General features: G+C 50.3%; 1 protein-coding gene and 1 non-coding gene across 2 annotated transcripts; both read left to right on the top strand.

Annotated features, from left to right (window-relative positions):
• Positions 1 to 1,616: 1,616 nt before the first annotated feature.
• On the top strand, positions 1,617 to 25,174 carry STRC (stereocilin). The gene is made up of 29 exons (XM_075532299.1): positions 1,617 to 1,668; positions 1,911 to 2,696; positions 2,789 to 2,813; positions 3,527 to 4,781; positions 8,874 to 8,936; positions 9,016 to 9,126; positions 9,296 to 9,462; positions 9,635 to 9,821; positions 9,959 to 10,074; positions 10,349 to 10,481; positions 10,654 to 10,836; positions 11,440 to 11,478; positions 11,667 to 11,834; positions 11,934 to 11,999; positions 12,462 to 12,587; positions 15,557 to 15,615; positions 16,330 to 16,453; positions 16,567 to 16,679; positions 19,457 to 19,592; positions 20,711 to 20,907; positions 21,112 to 21,202; positions 21,419 to 21,575; positions 22,429 to 22,598; positions 23,189 to 23,344; positions 23,872 to 24,014; positions 24,161 to 24,309; positions 24,539 to 24,636; positions 24,733 to 24,880; positions 25,086 to 25,174. The coding sequence occupies exons 1-29, from the start codon at positions 1,617 to 1,619 to the stop codon at positions 25,172 to 25,174; spliced, it is 5,307 nt and encodes a 1,768-aa protein (XP_075388414.1).
• LOC142427007 (U6 spliceosomal RNA) lies at positions 5,298 to 5,400 on the top strand. Its single transcript, XR_012779854.1, has one exon. It is a non-coding gene; the product is annotated as a U6 spliceosomal RNA (small nuclear RNA).
• Positions 25,175 to 25,286: the final 112 nt, after the last annotated feature.

The following is a 25,286-nucleotide window of genomic DNA, read 5'->3' as shown; positions in this document are numbered from 1 at the left end:
TTTTCTAAACATTTTACTTTGTATTTGAGCCCTTGATATCAGCTCCTCTTTCCCCCTCCCTTGCCCGTGTCCCCTTGGTAAATTATAAATTATTATGGTTTTCATATCTTACATGTATAGCTGTCTCCCTTTACCCGGTTTCTGTTGTTCATCCCCCTGGGTAGGTGGTAGGGGGTGGGGTGGGGGGCAGGGGTGGCGCTGTAAATCTTTGCAGAGTAGAAACCCTTTCTTTACCTCTCTCCCAAGTTGTTGCTGGTGAGTTTGAATTGCTGACCTTGGGGTCAGCAGCCCACTTTGCAACCCCCTACTCCACCAGGACTTCCCTTGGCACAGGGCAGGTGCTTAATATTTGTCGGATACCAGACACGGTGCTCGGTGCCTCACACGAATTGTCTGATCCTGACAACAGCTCTGTACTAATAGTGTCTCCTTTCCTACGGAAAAGGACATGGTGGCACAGAGAGCCTTTGAAAGTGCCCTGGGACACACAGCCAATGAATGCTGGGATAAGGGTTTCAACCCAGGGCCACACTACAAGCAAAAGGGGGGTATTCTAAGAGACGCACCATAGAATAAAGGGAAAAATACAGGTGAATTGCAGGTGGGACTGGAAACGGGAACCAGAAAGGCCATATGCTCTTTCTCCTCTTTGCTTTTCAGACTCGATGTGGTACCTTTTGATGGGCACCATTGGCAAAACGATGCAATCGGTCACGTCGCCGGTCCTACTCTTTGATTCGCCTTTGTCATCGCAGCACTATCCCCAGTTCCTTGTGTGGCCTGGCCTAAGTGCTTCCATTTCTGTGGGTCACCGTTTCCTCCTTGCCATCTATAAAATCACAAGATTTTACCAGAGTTCTTCAGTCTCTTCCACCGTGACAATTCCATGACCCTGAGAGCGCATTCGTGATGAAGTGGACAGTGTGTGCTTAGGGGCACAAGGAGGAAGACTCCAAGACAAGAGGGGCGGAATCATGAGTGACTTGAATGGCCTAATGAGCAAGCCACACCTCCCTGGGTCTGTTTCACCATCCATAACATGAGAGCTTTGACTCAGGTGATCAGGATCCCCCCTAGCTCTGACATTTGGTGTCCTGGGTACTGAGTCGAAGCCAAATCTCTTCTCAAATGCTCCATTCTGGTCCCAGACCTCTGTCTTCCTTCCTTTGCTATATTTAGACCTGGCTTCTTTCTTCTTCAGTTCCCTTAAATCCTACAGTTCGGTGTTGATGGCTTCTTAGCACCTGTGTACTTGCTTTGTTTTCTTTTTCATATTTTTCTCTCAATGCCCAGATCACGCCCCTGGGCCCCAGTTCTCCAATTCCCTGTCTACCCACCCCTCTGCATCCCTGCCTCCTACTGCAAGCTGTCGTCTTGAGTTCCTCCAAGGGCCCCCTGAGATCCCCTATCACTGATTCCTCTCACAGCAACACACCTTTCTCTAAAGCCGAAGGATCAGATAGTCCGTGGCTCAGGTGACAAAGCTGCTGTCGGATTACAGATACTGTTTCCTGAAAGTCCACCCTGCAGTGTCAGCCGGGCCTCAGGCTGCCTGTGTCCCACGCAAGATGAGAATGACCAGAACCCACCTCTAGCACCGGTGCTCCCCTGGAAACATGGCTCCGAGCCCCTGGCCTGGCCTGCTGCTGCTGCTGCTGTCCTGTTCCGGTGAGAGGGCAGGGAGGAGAGCTGGGGGTGAAGAGGATGGGTGCTGGAAAGAGGGTAACAGGTTCGATTTTAAAAATAAATCAAGGGGCAAGGGCAAGGGGCAGAGGTTGGTCCTAAGGGAGAAAAGGGCCCAGCTCACCAGCTCCTTCACCTCATCTTTAGATCCAGGCAGGCAACTGGGATCTCAGGGCTGGGCCTCTAAACTCTACCCTTTCAATGACCTCTGGTTTCTTTCTTGACAGTGACTCTGACCCCTATGGGGTCTCGGTCCCTGGACCCTGGTCTCTCCCTCTTGAAGTCATTGCTCTCGGCCCTGGATCAGGCACCCCAGAGTTTCCTCAGCCGCTCACAGTTCTCTACGTTCCTGGCCAATATTTCTACATCCTTTGAGCTTGGGAGAATGGGGGAGGGTCCAGTGGGAGAGCCCCCACCTCTCCAGCCCCCTGCCCTCCGGCTCCATGACTTCCTAGTGACACTGAGAGGCAGCCGGGACTGGGAGCCAATGCTTGGACTATTGGGGGATGTGCTGGCCCTGCTGGGACAGGAGCAGACGCCCCGGGACTTTCTGGGGCACCAGGCCGGTGTGCTGGCCGGACTCGCAGAAGTGCTCTTGGGAGCCTTAATTCCTGGAGGTCCTCCGGCCCCTACTCGACCTCCATGCACCCGAGATGGGCCCTCTGACTGCGTCCTGGTGGCTGACTGGCTCCCTTCTCTGCTGGTGTTGTTGGAAGGCACACGCTGGCAGGCACTGGTGCAGGTGCAGGCCGGTGTGGACCTGCTCAATGCCACAGACCTCTATGGGAGGGAACCAGCCCCTCACCTTTTGCAGGGGCTATTGGGTTTGCTCGCACCGACAGAGGAGCTGGGCTCTGAGGAGGCTCTTTGGGGAGGTCTGCTACGCACAGTGGGGGCCCCCCTCTACGCTGCCTTCCAGGAGGGGCTGCTCCGTGTCACTCGCTCTCTGCAGGATGAGGTCTTTTCCGTCCTGGGACAACCAGAACCTGATGCCAATGGGCAGTGCCAGGGAGGTGAGTGCTGCTGGCGCTGGGGCTGGGTTGTGGCTGGGCCAGGAGAGTGGGATCAGGGCAGTCATCTGCCTTACTTTGCCCCACCCCCCCAGCTAACCTCCGGCAGCTCCTCCTCTGGTAAGTCACAGGGGACCTGTTGGGAAGGATTGGGGCTGGGGAATCCGGAAGGTATCAGCCTCCCAAGCTGAATCAAAAACTAGGGGGAAGAGTGGCGTTCAGTGGTTGTGGAGTGTGGCTGCTTGCGTGGGTGTCCCCGCTCTGCCTCGCTCTCCCTCGCCATGACTCAGGACAGCCATACTCTTTCCCTGCTTCCTCTCCCCGATTGTGGCAAGGATGAAGGAGTGGGCACTAGATGAACGAACCACTTAGAATACTGCCTGGCACACTGGGCTTAGTGAACATTGGCTACTAAAGATGGATCCGCTCGACGGCAATTGTATTGTTTTGCTATAGAAGGGTATGGAGAAAGTTCAAGACTGGAGTCCTAAACCCCTTAATATTTCCGTCCCATCCCAACCGCGCCAGAGGACAATTCGACACATTCAGTTGCTAGACAGATTTCCTGATAGGAGACCGACCGAGGTTATGTTTAAGCATTTGAAGAAGGAGAAACAAGGGACTTCATCTGGGCTGCTCCTGAGGCAACTGGCACCTTGGCGGGATATAGCTTGCTCCCCGCGCCCCCCCTACCATTCAAGCTAGTGACACCGCACTCCCAAGGACCTTGCCACAGGCTCTGCTGCAGGGCTCAGGGCCAGGGTAAGCAAGCATCTTCAGCTGGAGGAAATATGAACTGATCAGATTCTGTCTGCTCCTCCCTCTGCACCCAGGGGCGTCCGGCACAACCTCTCCTGGGACGTCCAGGCGCTGGGCTTTCTGTCTGGATCGCCACCCCCACCCCCTGCTCTCCTCCACTGCCTGAGCACGGGGGTGCCTCTGCCCAGGGCATCCCAGCCTGTGGCCCACATCAGCCCTCGCCAGCGGCGAGCCATCTCTGTGGAGGCCCTCTGCGAGAACCACTCAGGCCCCGCACCCTCCTACAGCATTTCCAACTTCTCCATCCACTTGCTCTGCCAGCATGCCAGGCCCGCCACCCCACAGCCCCCTCCCAGCACCGCTGCCATCTGCCAGACTGCGGTGTGGTATGCTGTCTCCTGGGCACCAGGCGCCCAAGGTTGGCTCCAGGCCTGCCATGACCAGTTTCCTGATCAGTTCCTTGAGGCCGTCTGTGGCAACCTCTCCTTCTCAGCCTTGTCGGGTGCTAACCGCCGCCTGGTAAAGCAGCTATGTGCTGGCCTGCTCCCGCCCCCCACAAGCTGCCCTGAAGGCCTGCCGCCCGTCCCCCTGACCCCAGACATCTTCTGGGGCTGCTTCTTAGAGAACGAGACTCTATGGGCTGAGCGGATGTGTGGGGAGGCAAGTCTGCAAGCTGTACCCCCCAGCAACCAGGCTTGGGTTCACCACGTGTGCCAGGGCCCCACTCCGGATATCACTGACTTCCCACCCTGCCGCACCGGCCCCTGTGGGGAGCGCTGCCCAGATGGGGGCAGCTTCCTGGTGATGGTCTGTATCAATGACACCATGTATGAGGCCCTTGTGCCCTTCTGGCCTTGGCTCGCAGGCCAGTGCAGAATCAGTCGTGGAGGCAACGACACTTGCTTCCTCGATGGCCTCCTGGGCCCCCTTTTGCCCTCCCTGCCCCCGCTGGGCCCATCTCCACTCTGCCTGGCTCCCGGGCCCTTCCTGCTTGGCTTGCTAGCCCAGTTGCCCCGCTGTCAGTCGTCTGTGCCAGCCCCTGCCCACACCACGCGCATACACTATGTCCTTCGTCTGCTGACCTTCCTCCTGGGTCCAGGGGCAGGAGGGACCGAGGCCCAGGGGATGCTGGGCCAGGCCCTGCTGCTCTCCAGTCTCCCAGACAACTGTTCCTTCTGGGACGCCTTCCGCCCAGAGGGCCGGCGGAGCGTTCTGCGGACCGTCGGGGAGTACCTGGAGCAGGAGGAGCTGCAGACCTCACTGGGCCTGGACCCTCCTGTGAGCCCGGACTCGGGAGTGAGCAAGATGGAGCTGCTGGCCTGCTTTAGTGTGAGTGAATCACCACGCGGGAAGCTCCTGGAATTGAGGAGGGACTGCCAAAGGAAGTCCTTCCTGCTGAGAGGCGAGGGAGATAGGGCAGTGGTTTCAGCACAGGGCTCTGGAATCGGGCCCTTTACAGTTTAGGCTTGTGGCCAAGCTTGGGCAAGTTATTTAACCTGAACAATAGTCTATAAACTGGGAAGCGTAATGGCACTGCTTGCTTCAGGAGGTTGTAAGATTGCATAAAGAAGAGAGCCGGTTCATACATGCAGAGGTTCAGTCCAAACAAACATGTCTCAACAAGTCTCTGCGAGCAGGTGTGGTTGTAGACAAGTTCTTGTCTTAGTCTTGTCGCCTCTCTTCAGGGGAAAAGACAAGCTTTCTACTTTCTGCTCCTGTAAAGAGTTATGAAACCCACAGGCACAGTTCTACCCTGCCCTGTAGGGTTGCTATGAATCAAAATGAACTTGATTGACTGACAGCCGTGAGTTTGGTTTTAGGTTCTCTTTAGAATGTTTTTTTTAAATGTTTCAGCAGCACGTATACTAAAATTGGAACAATACAGAGAAGATTAGCATGGCCTCTCCGCAAGGATGAGACGCAAATTCGTGAAGCGTTCCGTTTTTATATAAAATAATAATAGTTTATAAACCACCAAGGGTTCAAGAAGGAGGGGGAACGGGGAGGGAGGGGAAAAATAAGGAGCTGATACCAAGGGCTCAAGTAGAAAGCAAATGTTTTGAGGATGATGATGGCAATGAATGTACAAATGTGCTTGACACAATGGATGGATGCATGGATTGTAATTAGAGTTGTATGAGCCCCCAATAAAATGATTTAAAACTGAAATATAAAAAATTTAAGAAAAAATGGGAAAAATAGACCAAAAAAAGAAAAAGAAAAACCGGTTCAATCCATACAGGGACTTGGACAGGATCTGTTGGGCCAATTACACTCAGGGCAGAGAGCTCAGCTCAGAGGAGGGCCTAATCCATCTTGAAGGTTTTGCTGTTTATCAGCAAGAGCTTTCAGTCCACTCCACTTTCAGAAAGCAAGGTCGTGTCATTTACGTTTTCCCGGGTGCTCCTGAGTCTTCCTCTAATCTGATGCCATGTTCTGCGTGCAGTCCAGTTTCTCAAATTCTTAGCCCAGCTGAGATCAAACAAGTAGCGTGAAAGGCTGCAACTCTGAAGTACACCTTTCCTGATTTTAAACGAGGCGGTCTCCCCTGGCTCTGACCTCCTCCTGATGTATGCACAGGTTCCGCGTGAGCATCATTAAGAATTCTGGAATTTCTGTTCTTCAAAATGTTGTCCATAATTTGTTCTGATCTATAGTTGAATGCCCTCGCGTGGTCAATAAAACACAGGTCAACCTCTTTCTAGTCTTCTCTGCTTTCAGCCACAATCCACCTGACATCAATAATTATATTCTTCATTCCACAACTTCTTCTGAAGCTGGTTTGAACTGCTGGTAGTTTCCTGTTGATACCCTGCTGTAACCATTTAAAAATATATATATCAGCAGCAAAATCTTACTTTTCTCTGATATGAATGGCATTGTTCAAAAGTTTTCCCATGCCGTTGCATTTTTTCCTTTGGAATGAGCACAAATGGGAATCTCTTCCAGTTGGTTGGCTGGGTAGCTGTCTCCCAAATTTCTTGGCATAGATTACTGAGGGATTCCCAGTGCAGCTTCCGTCGGTGAGACATCTCCATTGGCATGCCATCAATCCCCGGAGGCTGGGTTTTCACGAATGCTTTTAGTGCAACTTGGGCTTCTTCCTTCAACACCATCAGCTCTTAAAATTGTGGGACCTTGATCATTTGTTTTCGGTTCAGTGACTCTAGGTGTTCTTTCTATTTTCTTTTGAAAGCAGGTTTATAGTGAATCGGGGAAAGATTTACAGAGCAAATCACTTCTTCATTCAATAATTCATACGTCTTTGGTTTCATATCATTGATCGCCATCCTCACAATGGAGCACCACTTCCTCCCTGCGTTCCCTGGGTTCATTCCTCCTTTTGTCTTAACCCTTATGGCTTCTGAACTCTCTCTCCCTGTGCAGATGCTGCCCTCTTAATCTCAAATGGTTGAAAGCGATGAAGAGTGAGTACTTCCCTGGTATGATTGTTCCCCTTAGAAACCTCACTATTGTTTGGCTAGAGCCTTGGTGACACAGTCGCTTAAGCATTGGACTGCTAACAGAAGGTTGCTGGTTCAAACCCACCAGCTACTCTGTGGGAGACTAATGAGGCTGTGTGTTCCTGTACAGATTTATTTAAAGTCTTTGAAACCCTATGGAGCAGTTCTACTTTGTCCTATAGAGACACTCTGAGTTTCAGCATGATGGCAGTGAGTGTTTTCTGGCTGAAAACTCAGCAAAGGGAGTCAGTTTAGTTCCAGGGCTAATGGGTGACGAAGGACCATTGTCTTGGGGATTCCACCACTTTCTATATGACCCGTAAGCTGGATTTTTAAAAAATGACTGAGTATTGCTCCACATTTTTCTCCCACTCTACCCAGGATCTTCTAATGTGATCCTTTCCATGATGGGTGGTGGTAGCCAGGCACCATCTATTTATGGCCTCAGCTTGTGGAGACTGAAATTCATGTGGTTTCTCTATCTACTGGATTCATTGCTTCCATGCCACTCCGATTTTCCTCACTCTTCTCTGCTCTGGACAAGGAAAGGCCAGTAGTTGCACCTTGGATGGCTGCTCCTGAACTTTTAAGACCAAAGTCATTACTCACCAAAGCAGGAGGCAGAACATTGTCTATGTGGACCGTGTGATGCCAGTTGACCTTGGCGTCCCCCAATACTATGGTCCTGAGCCCTCACACCCAGCAACTCATTTCCATAAAGTGTTTGGTTATGACTAAGAATTTTCCATAACTTTTTCCCTGTATACACTCCTGCTCATGGATGTATTTGAAGCACAGAGAAACATATCCATAGAACTATCCTCTGTCAAACCTAGCTATGTTCATGGACATAGTCTCATTTTCCTTCCCACCCCTGTCCAGCTTGCATGTTTATCTATGCATCAGCAATAATGTGGATTTTTGCTACTGCATGATTGTGAATATAATAGCATTTGCTCTCAACCCATCCCATCTTCCTTAGCTGCTTCCCATATCTTTCAATATTTTGCTCAGAATCCTTCAATATTGCAACTTGAGGTTTGATTTTTTTCTTTTCCCCCCAGTTCTTTCAACTGGAAGAATGCCAAGTGTGTTCTTCCGTTTTGGTTTCCTAACTCCAGGTTTTTGCTTATTTCATGATAAGGTTTTGTCTTCTCGAGCTTCTCTTTAGAATATTCTGCTCCGGTATTTTGCAGGTTCAGCCCCTTTACCATGTTCAGCATGGGACAGAAATATGCCACAACAGTTAGGTCATTATTATGTTTTCTGGCTCTTTGACTCTCCCTTTTTCTGCTCAAGGGATAACTGGTCAAATTTGAGGGCTCTAATTCTATTCCTGGAGAATGAGAATTGGAAGCTGATGGAGGATAGGAGGATAAGACACAAATGGAAGAAAAAAAATTCAGGGATACCACAGAGCAAGACTTGCATTCTAGGTTCATCTCTGCCACACATTGGTTTGGGCAAGTGATTTGGTTTTCTGGGTTTCAGTTTTTTCTCTGTAGAGTGAAGGGCTAGAATATGTATATTCTGTAGTCCATTCAGTAAAATCCTTGCTCTGGGAATCAGTGACAGTCTCAGAAACTCACAGGGGTTGTTGTGAGTCAGCATTGACTGATGGCAGTGAGTTTGATTTTTGGTTTGGATGGCCTGTATAAAGATTCCTTACTTCGTATGAGAGGCGACCTTTCTCAAGGCCCGGGATAAGACGGACCAACAGTAATCTGACGCACAGCTACAAGCATGTATTGAGCTAACTGTGGAGCTCACATTGGAGAAGGGACAGGAGTTAGAGATGTGGTTCCTGACCCCTCCCAGAGCTTGATCTCTGAGGAGACATGCATACTCGCTTCAGATGAAGGATAAGTGTCCTAGCAAGTGGAGTGGCAGTGGCTGGGGAAGCTACAGAAGGACAGAGAAGATAGCTTTCTTGGCATCTTGTCTATCTCCCCACCAGCCTGTGTTGTGGGATCTGCTCCAGAGGGAGAAGAGTGTTTGGGCCCTGCAGATTCTCATGCAGGTAACAGGAGGAGGGTGGGCAGGAGGGGTAGGTGGGTGGGCTGAGTGGTCCCTGTCCATCATGCCCTCCCAATTCCTAGGAGTACCTGCACATGCCCCCAGAAAATCTCCAGCAGTTGGTGCTTTCAGCAGAGAGGGAGGCCGCTCAGAGCTTCTTGACACTCATGCACCGGTCTTGGGCCCAGCTACAGGTAGGCATAGAGGGAGAGGTGAACAAGGATGGAGAGGCAATCTGGCACTGAAGAGTATCTAGACCTGATGTGCAAAGAGGTTGCCTCAGTGGAAGGAGGGACTTAAGGGAGGTGATGGCAAGGATACTGAACCTCTCCGGAACCAGCATCCGTTCCCATGCCCACACAGGTACCCCCGTCCGAGGAGCCAGCTCTGGGCCGTCTGACAGCCTTGCTGCTTCAGCGGTATCCACGCCTCACTTCGCAGCTCTTCGTTGACTTGTCACCGCTCATCCCTTTCCTGGCTGTCTCTGACTTGATGCGCTTCCCACCGTCCCTGTTGGCCAACGACACTGTGTATGGTCCCCACACCACCCAGCCTGCTTCTGTCCCCAGTCCCTTGCTGCCTGCAGCCCCTGGCTGAATTCTTTCTCTAGTGAAACCAGAGACAGTCTCCTCAGTGTTCATAGCAGGGAGTTGCAACAGGTCAAAGGAGAGCAGGTTGGAACAGGGCCATTTCTCTTTCTAGCCTGGCTGCTATCCGGGATTACAGCCCAGAAATGAGACCTGAACAGAAGGAGGCTCTGGCAAAGAGACTGCTGGCCCCGGAGCTGTTTGGAGAGGTGCCTGCCTGGTCCCAGGAGCTGCTGTGGGCAGTAATGCCTCTGCTTCCCCACCTCCCTTTGGAGAATTTTCTGCAGCTCAGCCCTCACCAGGTACAAGAATCCCCCTCTTTGCTTGACTCGCTTCTCTTCTGCAAGGTGGGACAGACTGCGCTAGCATGGCTCGTTGTGGGACCTTCCCAACAAGAATCCTACAGTAGTTCACCATGAGCTGACCTTCCCCATCTCAGATCCAGGCCCTGGAGGATAGCTGGCCCGGGGCAGGCCTTGGTCCAGGGCACGCCCGGCATGTGCTACGCAGTCTGGTGAACCAGAGTGTCCAGGATGGGGAGGAGCAGGTACGCAGGTGAGTGGTTGTGGAATCAGGGATCCAGGTCAGGGTGGGAGAGGAAGAGAGAGGCAGGTACAGCTGTCACAATGGTCTGAGGTCCTTGAATGGAAGGGGCAAGAGATTAGGCAGTGGGTCCAGGCAGTCCAGGGCTTCCGAAGAGAGAAGCTTCTTTGCTCTGTGATGCCCGTGTACTTCTGTGGTCAGAATGCCTATGCCAGGCACCCACATGATCCCCGCCTTAGTCCAAGCCTCAGTGACCCCACAACGGCCAGTTTTATGTCCTCCACAGGCTGGGGTCCCTCGCCTGTTTCCTGAGCCCAGAGGAGCTGCAGAGCCTGGTACCCTTGAATGACCCGATGGGACCAGTAGAACGGGGGCTGTTGGAATGTGCGGCCAACGGGACCCTCAGCCCACAAGGACGGGTAAGCCTGTTGGCATTGACCTACAAGACTCCATGCTGCCCCTGAATCTATGAGGATGGACGGTGTCCCTGCTAGAACCAGTTCAGGCCCTGCAAACTCCAGATGTAGGGTGAGAGGAGGTTCAAGGTTCTTACGTCTTCTCTCTGCAGTTTGAAACCTTCCTTGGTTGTAGGTGGCGTATGAACTTCTGGGGGTGTTGCGCTCAGCTGGAGGAACTGTGCTGAGCCCCCCAGAGCTACGGGTCTGGGCCCCTCTCTTTCCTCAGCTGGGCCTCCGATTCCTGCAGGAGCTGTCAGAGCCCCAACTCAGAGCCATGCTTCCTGCCCTGCAGGGAACCAGTATCACACCTGCCCAGGTGGGCCTACCTGTCCCACTCCCAGGCATGCACCCTCCAATCCCTGGATCCCCCCCAACTGAAGAGACTCACACTCAGGGATGTCATCAGCCCCCCTGAGGCCTCCTTGCCCTGGGTGAGCACAGGAGGTGAATTCCTCCTCTAGGAGGATCCCCTCCCCCTTCCCACCCCCTTCTCACCCCCAACCTTCCTTAGATCAAACAAAGGGCCTTGAACCAGCCTGGTCACTGGACTGGTGGAGAGCTGTCACTCTGGGACATTTGTTGGGAGGGGCCGCTAGGAGACATGTTGCGGACGCTTGTCCCTCTAGCACAGCGGTTCTCAACCTGTGGGCCGCGACCCCTTTGGGTGCCAAACGACCCTTTCACGGGGGTAGCCCGATTCATAACAGCGATGAAGGAACAATAAAAATAATTTCATGGTTGGGGGGGGTCACCACCACATGAGGAACTGTATGAAAGGGTTGCGGCATGAGGAAGGTTGAGAACCACTGCTCTAGCGGAAGCTGGGCCAGTCCAGTAAAGAGGATGGGTTTCTGCCAAGGGCCTGGGCACTGGCGCTTGAGAGCTATTGTTTTTGTCACCCCCACCCCCACCGCCTCAGGCCCTTCTGCTGCTTGGACGGCTCCTCCCAAGGCACGATGTGAGTACAGTGACTGCGACTTCTCCCTGACCTCTGGAGGTCTGTCTCGCTTTGCTCCCTCTTCTTGGCTCCCAACCTGCCCCCTCCCTCCCTTCCGGTGCCCTCACACCTGCTGCCCTGCAGTGTCAGGTGTGCTGTCTTCCCCACCCACGGGCCCTCTTCTTCGTGCCTCTTGTCTTTCTCCCCAGCTGTCCCTGGAAGAGCTCTGCTCCCTGCACCCTCTGCTGCCTGGCCTAAGCCCGCAGACACTGCACTCCATCCCTCCAAGAGTGCTGAGTGCAGCCTGTCCCTGTCTGGCTCCTGAACTGTCCCGCCTCTCAGCCTGCCAGAGGGCAGCACTGCTGCAGAGCTTCCGGGTAAGACAGTGCCAGGGAGGATGGGACTGATCTTCCCTAGGCCTGGGAGGGCCTCCTTTCCGTGTCTCTTAAACACACAGACTCCCAATTATTGTGCAGGTGAAAGATGGCCTGAGAAATACGGGTTCACCAGGCACCGGTGCAGCTGTGTGCATCCCCGGTCAGGTACGTGTGGGATCTCCTGTCCGAGAGCCTCTTCCTGTCACAGGACAGTTTTCTGTGACTGGTGCTGCCCTGCGCACTCCCTGCAGTGGCCCTGAGAGTTAGCTCTGCACCCACCCAGATGCCAGCAGCTCTCCAGTCTCAGACCCAGGGCATCATGAGCCACCCTGTCTCAGAAGGGCCTGAGAAGGCTCCCAGGCCAACTACCCAGTTTCAGATGAAAGACCAAGGCTCAGAGAGGCTGAGGGATGTTTAATCCATCAGGTGTCTATAAACCAGGACCATTGGGCCAAACAGTTGACCAAATGCGAGGCACTCAGGTGTGCATATTTCTACAGGGGCAAATGCCACTCTAACCCTGTCCTAACGTCGGTCCCTTCCTGGCCCTGTGGCTCCCCTTCTCAGAGGGCTGAGTCCAGACCCTCTCACCTGCCACGCCATTGATCTGCCCATCACCACCAACAGCCCAGCGCCACCACCTGGCCAGATTGTCTGCTTCCCTTGCTCCCATTAAAGCTGCTCCAGCTGGATGCCGCAGCTCTGCTGGCTGACCGAAGGCGCTACCGGGAGGTGCTCTGGTCTGAACAGCAGGTAATTCTCCCCACTTCTCTCGATGGCCCTCCTTCACTCTGCTCCTTTCCCCTTTCTTTCAGCACTACCCAGGCCTTCTTTCCTCCTCTTGTTTTAATAGTTGAAAAAGATTTTCAAAAATTTATTTTGCTGAGAGAATACCTAGTAAAGCAACATATAGTTTCTATGTGAGCAATTTAGCGATACTGATTACATTCTTCATGTTGCACAACCATTTTCACTCTTTCTTTTCTCTCTTTCTCATTTACAAGCTCATCGCCCCATCTAATCTTTCAAATATGTATTGTCAATTTGATCACAAAAAGATTGGTCTTCAAAAAAATGAGGAGCTGATGCCAAGGGCTTAAGGGGAGAGCAAATATGTTGAGAATGATGAGGGCAACGGATGGACAAATGTGCTTGACACAGCTGATGTATGTATGGATTGGTCTTAAAATAGCATAATTCCCAGGCAGGAAGTCTTTACTAGCTAAGTTGATCTTAAGGAGACTTCAGGTGGTATTTTTCAGTTAAGGAGAAAAAGATTTTAATATCATTCCAGATACAGCTGAGTTGACAAGTGATAGTTTCTTCAAGATTAGTTAAAATGAATACTCACATCAATAAACTTTTTTTGTACTATAACCTTAAAACTAGACTCTCCTTCACATATAATGGATTTTTAGTAACAACATGTGAAAATGTTGCAAATTTTGTAACATCGATTGGAAGATGTTGGTTCACCAAATAATGCATTAATTACTTCTAAATGATATTACTATCAAAAAAGCTCACATTTTAATGTTACCATCTATCTCATCTGAAGCCCTTATACTCACACTGTGACTTACTTTGCCCTTCCTTTCTTTCTACCTCTGCTTCTTTCCTTCCATTTCTCTCTCATATTGGGCTGCTAACCCACAGACAGCAGTTTGAAGCCACCAGCCGCTCCGTGGGAGAAAGACGAGGCTTTCTACTCCTGTAAAGAGTTATAGTTTGGGAAACCCACAGGAGCAGTTCTACTCTGTCCTCTAGGGTCACTATGAGTCGGCATCAACTCAATGACAGTGAGGTTTTTGTTTTTCTGAGAGGAGCGAGCATTTGGGGGAGTGGGAGAGGCTGGTGGGGCTCACAATGCGGAGAGACAGATCTGGGTCCATAGCGTGTTGGGTCTTTGGACAATATGTCTGCTAGGAAGAGGTTCCTCTTTCTTTTTATTCGTTTTATTAAGAGCTCATACAACTCTTATCACAATCCAAACACGCATCAATTGTATAAAGCACATTAGTACAGTCATTGCCCTCATCATTCTCAAAACATTTGCTCTCCACTTAAGCCCAGGCATCAGGTCCTCCTTTTTCCCCTCCCTCCCCGCTGCCCCCTCCGTCATAAACCCTTGATAATTTATAAATTATTATTTTGTCATATCTTGCCCTGCCCAACGTTTTCCTTCACCCACTTTTCTGTTGTCTGTCCCCCAGGGAGGAGGTCACATGGAGATCCTTGTAATCCATTCCCCCTTTCCAACCCACTCTCCCTTTATCCTCCCAGCATCACCACTCTCACCACTGGTCCTGAAGGGATCATCGGCCCTGATTTCCTGTGTTTCCAGTTCCTATCTGTACTAGTCTACATCCTCTGGTCTAGCCAGACTTGCAAGGTAGAATTGGGATCATGACAGATGGGGGGAGGGGAGGAAGCATTTAGGAACTAGAGGAAAGTTGTATTTTTCATAGTTGCTACATCACACCCTGACTGGCTCATTTCCTCCCCAAGACCCTTCTGTAAGGGGATGTCCAGTGGCTTACAAATGGGTTTTGGGTCTCCACTCTGCACTCCTCCCCTCATTCACTATGGTAAGATTTTTTGTTCTTTGATGCCTGATACCTGATCCCTTCACACCTTGTGATCACACCGGCTGGTGTGCTTCTTCCATGTGGGCTTTGTTGCTTCTGAGCTAGATGGCCGCTTATTGACCTTGACGCCTTTAAGACCCTAAATGCTATATCTTTTGATAGCTGAGCATCATCAGCTTTCTTTGCCACATTTGCTTATGCACCCATTTGTCTTCAGCAATCCTATATTGCAGGTGAGCACACAATGATATGATTTTTTTTGTTGTTTTTTGATGCCTGATAAATGATCCCTTCGGCACCTCGTGATCGCACAGGCTGGTGCGCTTCTTCCATGTGCGCTTTTTTACTTCTCAGCTAGATGGCCACTTGTTTACCTTCAAGTCTTTAAGACCCTAGACGCTATATCTTTTGATAGCTGGGCACCATCAGCTTTCTTCACCACATTTTCTTATTCACCTGCTTTGTCTTCAGTGGTTGTGTTGGGAAGGTGAGCATCATAGAATGCCAATTTAATAGAAGAAAGTATTCTTGCATTGAGGGAGTACTTGAGTGGAGGCCCAATGTCCTTCTGCTACCTTAATACTCAACCTATAAATATATGCACATAGATCTATTTCCCCATCCCCATATATAAATATATTTGCATATGTACATGTCTTTATCTAGACCTCTATAAATGGCCTTTGCCTCCTAGCTCTTTCCTCTATTTCCTTTGACTTTCCTCCTGTCCCACTATCATGCTCAGTCCCCACCAGGGTTTCAGCAATTCCTCTTGGTTATATTACCCTTGATCATGCCCTACCAGGCCTCCTACACCCTCCTCACCACCAAATTGGATCACTTGTTATTCCCTTGTCCCTGGGTTTGTGAACACCACTACCCTTCTCCCCACCTTCCTCTCTCCCATGTCCCCCCGGAACTGTAGGTCCCATTGTTTTCTCCTCCAGATTGTTCATCCAGCCTACAGACCTGAGGAGATAATAATATGCACAAAAACAAGACAGAGCAAAACCAAGCAACAATATACAACAAAACAACCATAACAAAATAAAAAACCAATGTCAAAAAAAAAAACAAAAACCACAACAAGAAAGAAAAGCCTGTAGTTAGTTCAAGGTCCTCTTTCTTTTGTAGGCACAGTTTCTCTGGAAGAAGATGCAGGTGCCCGCCAACCCAACCCTTAGAACGCTTCAGTGAGTAACGTGTGATGAGCAGTGATTGAGCAGTGACTTTAATTCAGTGAATACTTTTCTGAGCACTTACCAAGTGTGTGGGCACCACGTGATATGCAAGGATGGGCACGAGGTCAGAAGACCCAGAGTCCCAGCCTTGGGGTCACTCATTCTCCCAGCTCCTATGCTTCCTCATCTTCTCCGAATCTTAGGATTAGGAGTCAGAAGACCCGCATTCATAATCATGAGACAACGAACTCTCTTACCTTCTCTAGAATGAGGATGACAGTGGCATCTACCCCACAGGTAGCCATTGTGGAAATTAAACGAGATAAAGCAAGTAAGGTATTTAACAGAGTGCCTGGCTTGATGCAAGCTCCCTATAGAGATCTGCTGCTAATTTAATTCAGCGGGACTGCAGAGCTCCTGGCCAAGCAGGAATAAGCAGGAGTAAGAAGGCACCCACAGTAATAGAGCTGTTGGCTTCAGAACCTCAAGTTGTGGGGCTCTAGTCTCAGTTTATTGCTAATAAACTAATAATGTACACCTCTGAAAAACAGCACTAATGTTGGGGTGAGCCAAATAGGAATACTTATATACTTATGTAAATGCACTTGCTCAAATAGTAAGTGACCATCCATAAGCATCTGGGCTTATTTTGAGAGCATCGATATCAAGGAGCGGACAGGCTGTGGCATGTGTTGAATGGACTCCCGCTCACCCGTACACCCACAGGACTCTAGGCACTCTGGCAGGGGGCATGTCCTGTGAGTTTTTGCAGCAGATCAACTCAATGGCAGACTTCATTGAAGTGGTGTATCTGATCTATCAACTGCCCACTGGTGTTCGAGGAGGTTTGGTGAGAGGAGATACTTGGGGGTTAATGGGAGCAGGGAGGCAGGGTCTGTGGGTCCCTGTGCTCAGTCCATGTTCAGCTCTGCCCTGACCCTGCTTCTCCGCCGTGTGCCACAGAGAATCTGTATCTGGGAGGAGCTACAGCGGAGACTAGCAATGCCAGAGCCAGAGTTGACAGCCCTGGGGCCTGAGCTGAGTGCGCTGGACACCAGGCTGCTCCTTGATCTACCGTAAGTGCTCAGGCTGAAGATCTTAGGTCCGCAGAATGCCCAACTTGCGGTAGACTACCATCCCTTCAGAAGTGCTGTAGAGGTGGTGATTTCCTGCTGATGGTTCCCTGAGGTCACTTATAACCCCAAGCAGAGGACTTGTTCGAAGTTGCTGTACATATGGACTGGCTTGTCCGAGTAAACCAGCTTCTAACAACCCAGGGGTTCGTAGGTGCGATTCGGTGCTTATTCTATATGAAGATCCTGGTAAAGTCATGGGAGATAGGAGAGAGAATAACAGAAGCCAGACACAATTCATGGTAGCACGCTCACCTCCGGGACAGTCATGATCTCAGCAGCCAGGTCTGCACAGAGAGCACAGGAGGAGAGAGTAGATTTCCAATCGTGGTATATATACACTTCAGGGGATGTTCAAGCCCCCCTGATTACATCATAAAGGGAAGGGATTGGATAGTCGGCATACATCAATCGAAGGGAGACAAGCTAGTGGGATACATGCAATCAGAAGGACCATCACTGGGAGTACACGTGTGACAAGATGGACGGGCCTAGATTCAAGGTGAAAGCCTACCCTTGGTTGTCCTTGAGTTGGCTTGACCTGTCTCTGGGCTCTCCTTCAAGGAAATGATCCACTATCCATCTCAGCAGGGAGTCGGCCCCACCTAGGGTGGGACAGACAATAGTGTCTGATTGCCCTAGATGGCTGTTGCCCTCAAGGACAAAAACCAGCTAAGTAGTTTATTGCCCACCTGGTGCTAGCAAGCTGCAGACAACCTGGGGAACTATGCTTTTGCATCCCACACTGGCTCTCACAATTCGGTCCCCAGCATGGGGGTGGGAGGGTGGGGGGGATGGGGGGGGGTAACTAAACGTGACAGCATAGTGATAGGATTGCCACATAATCTTAAAGTAGCCTAGGAAACATTACTAGAGTCTCTGAAACAAGTGATGTAGTGGTCGAATTCTGTCCCAGAGGATTGTAGTCTGTTTAGGAGGTTGCTCTCAATGTGTTCAGAGGTGCAGCTAAAAGAGAAAATGCACCCCCAAATGTGAAAATACATTAAGGGCCTTCAAATACCTGAGGGGGCTCTCAAGTAAGAAATAGATTGAATGTTTATGAGTGATCCCATTGCACATAACTGAAATGAATGGATGAACAGCGGATTCTTGGACAATGTATGGAAAATTTAGATAGTGGGTTCCCCATATTCGTAGCTATTCTTCCTAAGCTTGATGATCCCATAGGGGTATATTGTAAAGCAGATTCAAGGTGAACCTGCGAGGTGGAAGCAAGAGAGACTTAGGTGAACCTAAGGCTCCATCCAGCCAGAGAGCCTAGGAGTTCATGAGCTGCTTCTCACGCATATGCTTTTTCATTTCAGCCCCCACCAATGCCATTGCCATCTGAACTGGAAGTTGGAATAGGAAAGGATTAGGGTCACACCTTTCGGGGAGAGGAGGATGGAAAAACCAGTTCATTCCAGCCTTCCGTTTTTCTAGACCACTCCAGAGATTTTGGCTCTTGTATTACTTAGCCCAAGTCCAGAGTTGACAATCCTAGACACAATGCAGAGTATAGGATGGGTACAGTTTTTTAAAAATGTCATTTAACTCCATTTAAGTGTGTTGATTAAGAATTTAGAATCTCAAGGACCATGGTGAGTGGAGGATCCTGGACCACAGGTCAAAAGGTCTGAATTTCTAATTTGTGAAAAAAAAGGGGTACTAAAAGTGTAAAGGTGAAACTGAGGTACAGGGAGGGAGCCGGACAGACATAACTGACAGGACAAGGGAGAGCAGAAACAGAATAGCTGTATTAGGAGGGGAAGCTCCTGACCTAGGCCAATAGGTCAGGGAAGTCGTGCTGAGCAGCTGGGGTCAAGGGTTTTTAAAGGGTGATGAGGAATGTATGGCAATTAGCTTTGTCCACTCCTTGAGGCTTTCTTTGAACCCAGAGCATCTGGTTTCTCTGGTTATCTATCTGCTGCTGACCTTTGGGATGTGCAGGAAGCACATGCAGGCCCGACCTGCTTCAGTTTAGTCCAAACAGGGCTGCCTAGTTCGGACCCGGCCCAAACAAAAAGTACCCCAATTAACCCACAAATGCTGTTTCGGTTCCTAAGACCATGGGAAATGTGTCTTTTCCTATGGTCTTAAGCAACCCCTGTGAAAGGGTCACTCCACCCCCAAAGGGGCCTCCACTCACAGGTTGAGAACCTCTGCCTTAAGTTTTAGAGACTGTAAATCTTTCTGGAAACAGACAGTCTCGTCTTTCTCCCGTGTTGCAGCTATCAGGTTTGAACCACTGACCTTTCTGTTAGAATGCAACACCCACGGTGCCACAGGGCTCCTTGTCAATGGTATAGCTCTACCCAGAAGAGAGGGAACTGCCTCACAGACAGAGGAAAGAGGGTACTGTGGAAAGAATATTCGTTGAGAATATGGACCCAACTATTTGCTCTCTTTGAAGCTCAATATTTCAGTCTACAAAGTGAGGAACATGGAATGATACTTCACAAGCAACCATTTGAGTCAACTAGATCGCATAGAATTGTTTATCATTTATGTTTCTGGAAGACTAGCAATATCTCCGTCCTTTGTTCTCTCCCTTTAAGCACCAAAGGTTAGACTAGGATCCGGGATTGTTTCATGTCAGTGCCTGTGTAGGCCCACAGGGTCCAGGTTAGTATGACCTCCTATCTGAGAAATAGAAGGTTCTATAATCCCTTCTTGACTTTGTTAGTTTCCTGAATGCCCTTTTTACCTAATTGCTATAGGATCCGCCTAATGGACAGACTGACCAATGAGTCCATTATGTTAGTAGTGGATCTGGTACAAGGAGCCCCAGAGCAGCTGCTGGCACTGACCCCACCTCATCGAGCAGCCCTGGCAGAGAAAGCACTACAGAGCTTGGTAACTGTCTACCTTATCTGTGGGGTTCCAGCCCCCACAATTGAATGGGTCTAAGGGGCGGTTGTGTAATCGAGGGGCAGAATTAAGGAGACATCAGACAAGATAAAGCATCCCAGTGATCACCTCTGGGATCGCCATGCAGAGAGAGGGAACATATTTCCAAGCAAGCTTATATACACTCAGGGGGTGTGCAAGCCCCCCTAATTACAGGTAACCGCATATGTAAAACATGTGTAACACGATGGGTGGGCTCTGGAGTCAAAATGTTGACCTTAGGTGTCTGGGCTCTCCTTCAGGGAAACAATCCATTATCCTCCTTAGAAGGGAATGGGTTCTACTTAGGGAGGGACAGATTATGCTCTATAGCAGGGGTCCTCAAACTATGGCCCGCAGGCCGCATGTGGACCGCCGAGGACATTTATCCCTCCCACCGGGTGTTTTTGCCCCATTTTGTTTTTTAATTCAAAATAAGATATGTGCAGTGTGCATAGGAATTTGTTCATAGTTTTTTTTTTTAAACTATAGTCCAGCCCTCCAACGGGTCTGAGGGACAGTGAACTGAACCCCTGTTAAAAATATTTGAGGACCCCTGCTCTATGGGGTCTGATTGCGCTAGATGGCTGATAACCTTCAGGCAGATAACCTTTGAGCAGTTGACCTCCAAGTACCTAGCCATTGACCACGCGTTAGCAAGCAGCACGTTGGGTTTGGCAAATATTATGAGGGGACAACCTGGGGAATAACTTTTCTGCCCCCCACCCTTACCAAATACAAACCTTCTGCCCTTGGCAAGTCTTGCCCCTCTGGTGATGCCCTGCTGCCAGCCAGGTTCTGCTGTCCACCCCTCAGATCTGCTTCTGGGTTATACTCAGTAGCCTGTTTCATACTCCCTGTTCTTACTCCGTACTTTTCTACAAAATCTCTTAGATTGCTTTTTTCTAGTCTCTCTGTCTGCTCTTGCCGGAGCCCATCATGTAAGAAAGAAAATCATGACCTAGGCCAGCACAGGGCCTTATGCTGAGAGTTAGAGGCAAGAGATGGTCAAGGGGACTAGTGTCTTGCTGGGAGAATCTGGTACTCTGGGTCAGAGGTGGCATTGTTCTATTGCCCTTTCCCAGGCTCCAGGGGAGACTCCGGTCTCAAGGGAAGTGCTGGACGCACTGGGCCCCTTGGTTGGATTCCTGGGGATAGAAAGCACACGACGGATCCCTCTACAGACCTTGCTCTCCTGTCTCAGTCAGCTGCAGGACTACTGCCTGGGAGAGTCATTTGCTACTGAGCTGGGATGGCTGTTGTTGCAGGAGCCTCTTCTTGGGTATGGTTTTTAGGAGTGTCACATGCCAACTCAATCTGCCCCAAGCCCAACCGCTCCAACGTTACCATCAGTGGCAGCTCCTTCCACGTGCTTGAGGTCCCTTGGGCCCCTGAGTCCCCAATCCTACCATGTCCACTTCCCCTTTTTCCTGTTCCTCCCAGTTCCCTTCGTTTTCCAGCCCCTGGTCTTCTTTCTGTCTCCCAGGAAGCCAGAGTTGTGGAGCCAGGATGAAGTAGAACAAGTTGGACGCCTAGTCTTTACTCTCTCTGCTGAGGCCATTTCCTTGATCCCCAGGGTAAGGTGCAGGAACAGGGAGGGAGGAGGAACATAACCAGAGACTGGTGAGCTGGTTCTGGGGATCTAAGTACATAGGGATTGCAGGGGGGTGGGGGGGAGGAAAGAATGTGCAGCCTGGAGCTGGGCGAGACTGCTAAACAGAGACAGGCTTTTGGACTCAACAGCTGCAGCAACTGATCCTGGTCTCCCATCCTGCCTCCCCCACGTCATGCAGGAGATCCTGGGCCCTGAGACTCTGGAGCGGCTGCTAGCGGAGCAGCAGAGCTGGGAGCAGAGCAGAGCTGGGCAGTTGTGTGGGGGACCAGACCTGGCTCCCAAGAAAGCAGCCCTAGTGTCTGGGGTTGTCCGGCCGGTTGCAGAATATCTCCCAGGTAGTGCCCTCATCACCCAGACCTCCAGCAGTGACCAAGAAAGAAGAGCCAACAGCACACGCCAGACTCTGGGTTCACAGTGTGCCTTTGGAGCAGATTTGCAAACCTCTTTCTCTGTCTAGAAAAGCAAGGAGTTGTTAGGATAATCTGCAGCGTTTCTTCTAGTTCCAGCATCCTTAGTTCTGGGAGTTTATGACCCATGTGTTTTTGACCTAGGATGCTCCTTTTCTTATTCTCGTATCCCTGACGACAGATAGCACAGGTCTCATTCCCTGCCATGGAGTCTATAGGACCTGCATAGACTTGCCCTTGTGACTTTCTGAGGCTGTAACTCTTTATGGGAGCAGAAAGCCTCACCTTTCTCCTTCAGAGAGGCTGGTGGATTTGAACTGCTGACCTTGTAGTTAGTTAGCAGCCTGCCCTATACCACCAGGGCTATCCTACTGCCTACTGGTATAATCCACTATGCCACCCAGGGCTCCTTAGCTCAGGTCTAGGCTTGGCTAAACAAGGAGTGCTTCAACTGGGGAGATCCTGGGATGTAGGAAAGAGCTAGGGATCTAGATTCTAATCCCAGCCCTGCTATTAAATTCCTGGGAAACATCTAGGCCTCAACCTTCGCACCTGTAAAAAGGGAAACTTGTTCTCTTTAGTACCTCTTGTTCTACCATCCTTCAAGTCCTATAAGTCTCACATTACAATAATCCCTCTGCCTATGTTACCTGCATTGCCCCATCCACCAACGATGTGTGAGCGGTCATTCTAGAAGTGGTCAGTATATAAAAGGATTGATCTCAATGTGGGCATATGTTAGCACTACACTGACCCTCCGTGGCTCTCCTTTCCCCTTCAGAACCGGTGCCAAATTGTGCAGATATTCGGGGGACGTTTCCAGCAGCCTGGTCTGCAACCCAGATCGCAGAGATGGAGCTCACAGACTTTGAAGACTGCCTGGCACTCTTTGCAGCAGATCCAGGACTTGGGCCTGAGGAACTACGGGCAGCCATGGGCAAGGCAAAGCAGGTTAGGGATGAAGAAATCAAGTGAGATTGGAGATGGAAAAACAAAAAACTAGCTGGGGGTGGCATGGGACACAAGAATTGGTGAGAGGAAGGGAGAAATGGGAAATAAAGAATTAGGTTGTATAGCAAGTCGGAAGAAAGCGTGTGACGATTGAGGAGAGGGAGCCGGTACAATGGGTAGAGCGATGAGAGGTAAGCAAATTTGAGTGTAAATCAAAGTCATCCTGGGGAGCAGGTTTTTAAAATGCTGATGCAAAGTCCTATGTTAGACTGACTGAGTAAGAATCTCTGGGGATGGGCCCTGGGCATCTTTTTGGAATCAGACCCCATCGTGTGTGAGTCTGTTGCACAGCAAGTTTAGACCTCATGGACTCGTGAACTTTTGCTGTTCTTTCCTACTGAGATTCTACAGTCTTGCAATAACACTGTGAATAACCTACTCATTTTACAGTTGAAGAAACAAAAGAGCCAGAGAAGGCAAGTGATTTGCCTAGAGTTATACAGCAAAATTCAGAGGCCAACTGAGACTCAGCATTTTGACTCCCTAGTCAAGTGCCTTTTCCCTTCACATAGTTCCTCTATTTCTCCTAGTTGTGGGGTGCCCCCAGAGGATTCCGTCCAGAACAGATCCTGCAGCTGGGTCGGCTCTTAATAGGATTAGGAGATCGGGAACTCCAAGAGCTGACACTGGTGGACTGGGGAGTGCTGAGCACCCTGGGACAGCTAGATGGCTGGAGCTCCGCCCAGGTGACACCTTGCCTCCTCCCCAACAGCACCTACCTGATAGACCACCTTCCTCCTGCCGAGATCCTTTCATACAGTTCCTCGTGTTGTGGTGACCCCCCCTATCATAAAATTATTTTCGTTTCTACTTCAAACTGTCCTTTTGCTACTGTTATGAATCAGGTGACCCCTGTGAAAGGGTCCTTCGACCCACAGGTTGAGAAACATGGCCATGGACTTATGCCTCCAGGCCACCTGGAGCATGAGGAATTTTTTCTTGTGACCCACCTGGCCATTCTTTCTGTTCTAAGACCCTATCCTAGTAACCTGAGGGACTATAATTTATTCCCTCTGAGGCCCTGCACACATAATACTCCCTCTTGCCTCCTGAATGTGTTTTGTCTTCACTTTCCCCATAGCTATTGGATCTTCAGGACTTAATAATAAACATCCAATGGCACCCATCCATTCTTTGATCTCTCCCCCTTCCATGAACTCCCTGTGATATTTCTTCCTGTCTTGTGGATTTTCCTTGCCACCCGCACCTGCAGCTCCGGATCGTGGTCTCCAGTTTCCTGCGGCAAAGTGGCCGGCACGTGAGCCACCTGGACTTCATTCACTTGACGGCCCTGGGTTACACCCTCTGTGGACTGCGGCCGGAGGAGCTGCAGCTTATCAGCAGTTGGGAATTTAGGTCACGTGTGGAGGGGGTTGTGAGTGGTGTTCTAGAGGTGGTGACCAGGCAGGAGAGGGTCATGGAGGGGCTATGGGAGGGACTTATTGGAAGCCTGCTTTAGATCGATTGTCCTATCACTGAAGCTGAGTTCTTCTCCTCCACAGTCAAGCAGCCTTATTCCTGGGCCACCTGCCTCTCCAGTGCTCTGAGGAGCAACTAGAAGTGCTGGCCCAGCTCCTTGTACTGCCTGGTGGCTTCGGTCCAGTCAGTAACTGGGGGCCTGAGATCTTCACTGAAGTTGGCACAATAGCAGGTGGAAAGTCTGGGACTTGGCTGGTACTAGCCGTCGGGGATTGGTCTCCCTAGGAGGGAGGTGGATTAGATGGAGATAATTCTTAAGGTGGGGGGTTCTGAGGAAAGGTCTACTTCAGAAGTTGGGGACATGTTGGAAAGTCTGTGGATAGGGTGCTTTGAGAGTAATTAAAAGAGGTTTCTCAGTTTGAAGAAGGGGCCAGATAAGATATGGATGTCTACTTCAACAGCTGGGATCCCAGACCTGGCCATTTCAGCACTGCTGCGGGGGCAGATCCAAGGTCTAACTCCACTTGCCATTTCGGTCATCCCTGCTCCTAAATTTGCTGTACGTACTGGTGAACTTAGGTCTAGGGTGAACTCAGGAAAGCCAGGGCCTGGTGGTGACTCCAGTGGATGTACTGATTCCTGTCCCTTCTTCCAGGTGGTATTCAGTCCCACCCAGTTATCTAGTCTCACCAGTGTCCAAGCTGTCTCCGTCACCCCGGAGCAAATGGCCTTTTTGAGTCCTGAGCAGCGACAAGCTGTTGCATGGGCCCAGCACGAGGGGAAGGAAAGCCCAGAACATCAGGGTGAGCTCCCCATTGCACTGGAGACCCTCCAAATTCTCAGTTTGACCCTCCACCAGCTGAACTCGAAAATGACCCCGAGCTTGCTGTTGTCCGACTTCAAATCTACCCAAGGGAGACCCTTGAAAGTGAAGAGCGACTTTTCAGGTGCCAATGGCTTCTATGGAGCAGAGTTGTGACATTTCTCCTTTCCCTCATCTCACTATAGGTCGAAGTACAGCCTTGGGCCTCCAGGACTGGTCACAGCCCTCCTGGGTCTTAGCATTGACCATATGTCTCCTTGGCCAACTGTTCTGAAACTGTCTACATTAAGGAGGAAGACTGTTGGGAGAGAAATTTTAAATCATAACCAATAAAGTGCAAATAGAAGTGTCTCCAAATTTTTCTCAGGAGGTTGAAGAGGAATATG

Source organism: Tenrec ecaudatus, chromosome 14 (genome assembly GCF_050624435.1).
Source record: "Tenrec ecaudatus isolate mTenEca1 chromosome 14, mTenEca1.hap1, whole genome shotgun sequence".
In the NCBI taxonomy this organism is placed as follows: Eukaryota; Metazoa; Chordata; class Mammalia; order Afrosoricida; family Tenrecidae; genus Tenrec; species Tenrec ecaudatus.
The sequence above is the reverse complement of the archived record's forward strand: the minus strand, read 5'-3'. Positions and strand labels throughout refer to the sequence as shown.

Coding starts and splice junctions, on each gene's coding strand:
- STRC (XM_075532299.1), top strand. CDS start 1,617: ATGGCTCCGAGCCCCTGGCCTGGCCTGCTGCTGCTGCTGCTGTCCTGT. Junction 12,588..15,556: donor TGCTCTGGTCTGAACAGCAG/GTAATTCTCCCC, acceptor TTTCTTTTGTAG/GCACAGTTTCTCTGGAAGAA. Junction 19,593..20,710: donor AGAAAGCACTACAGAGCTTG/GTAACTGTCTAC, acceptor GCCCTTTCCCAG/GCTCCAGGGGAGACTCCGGT.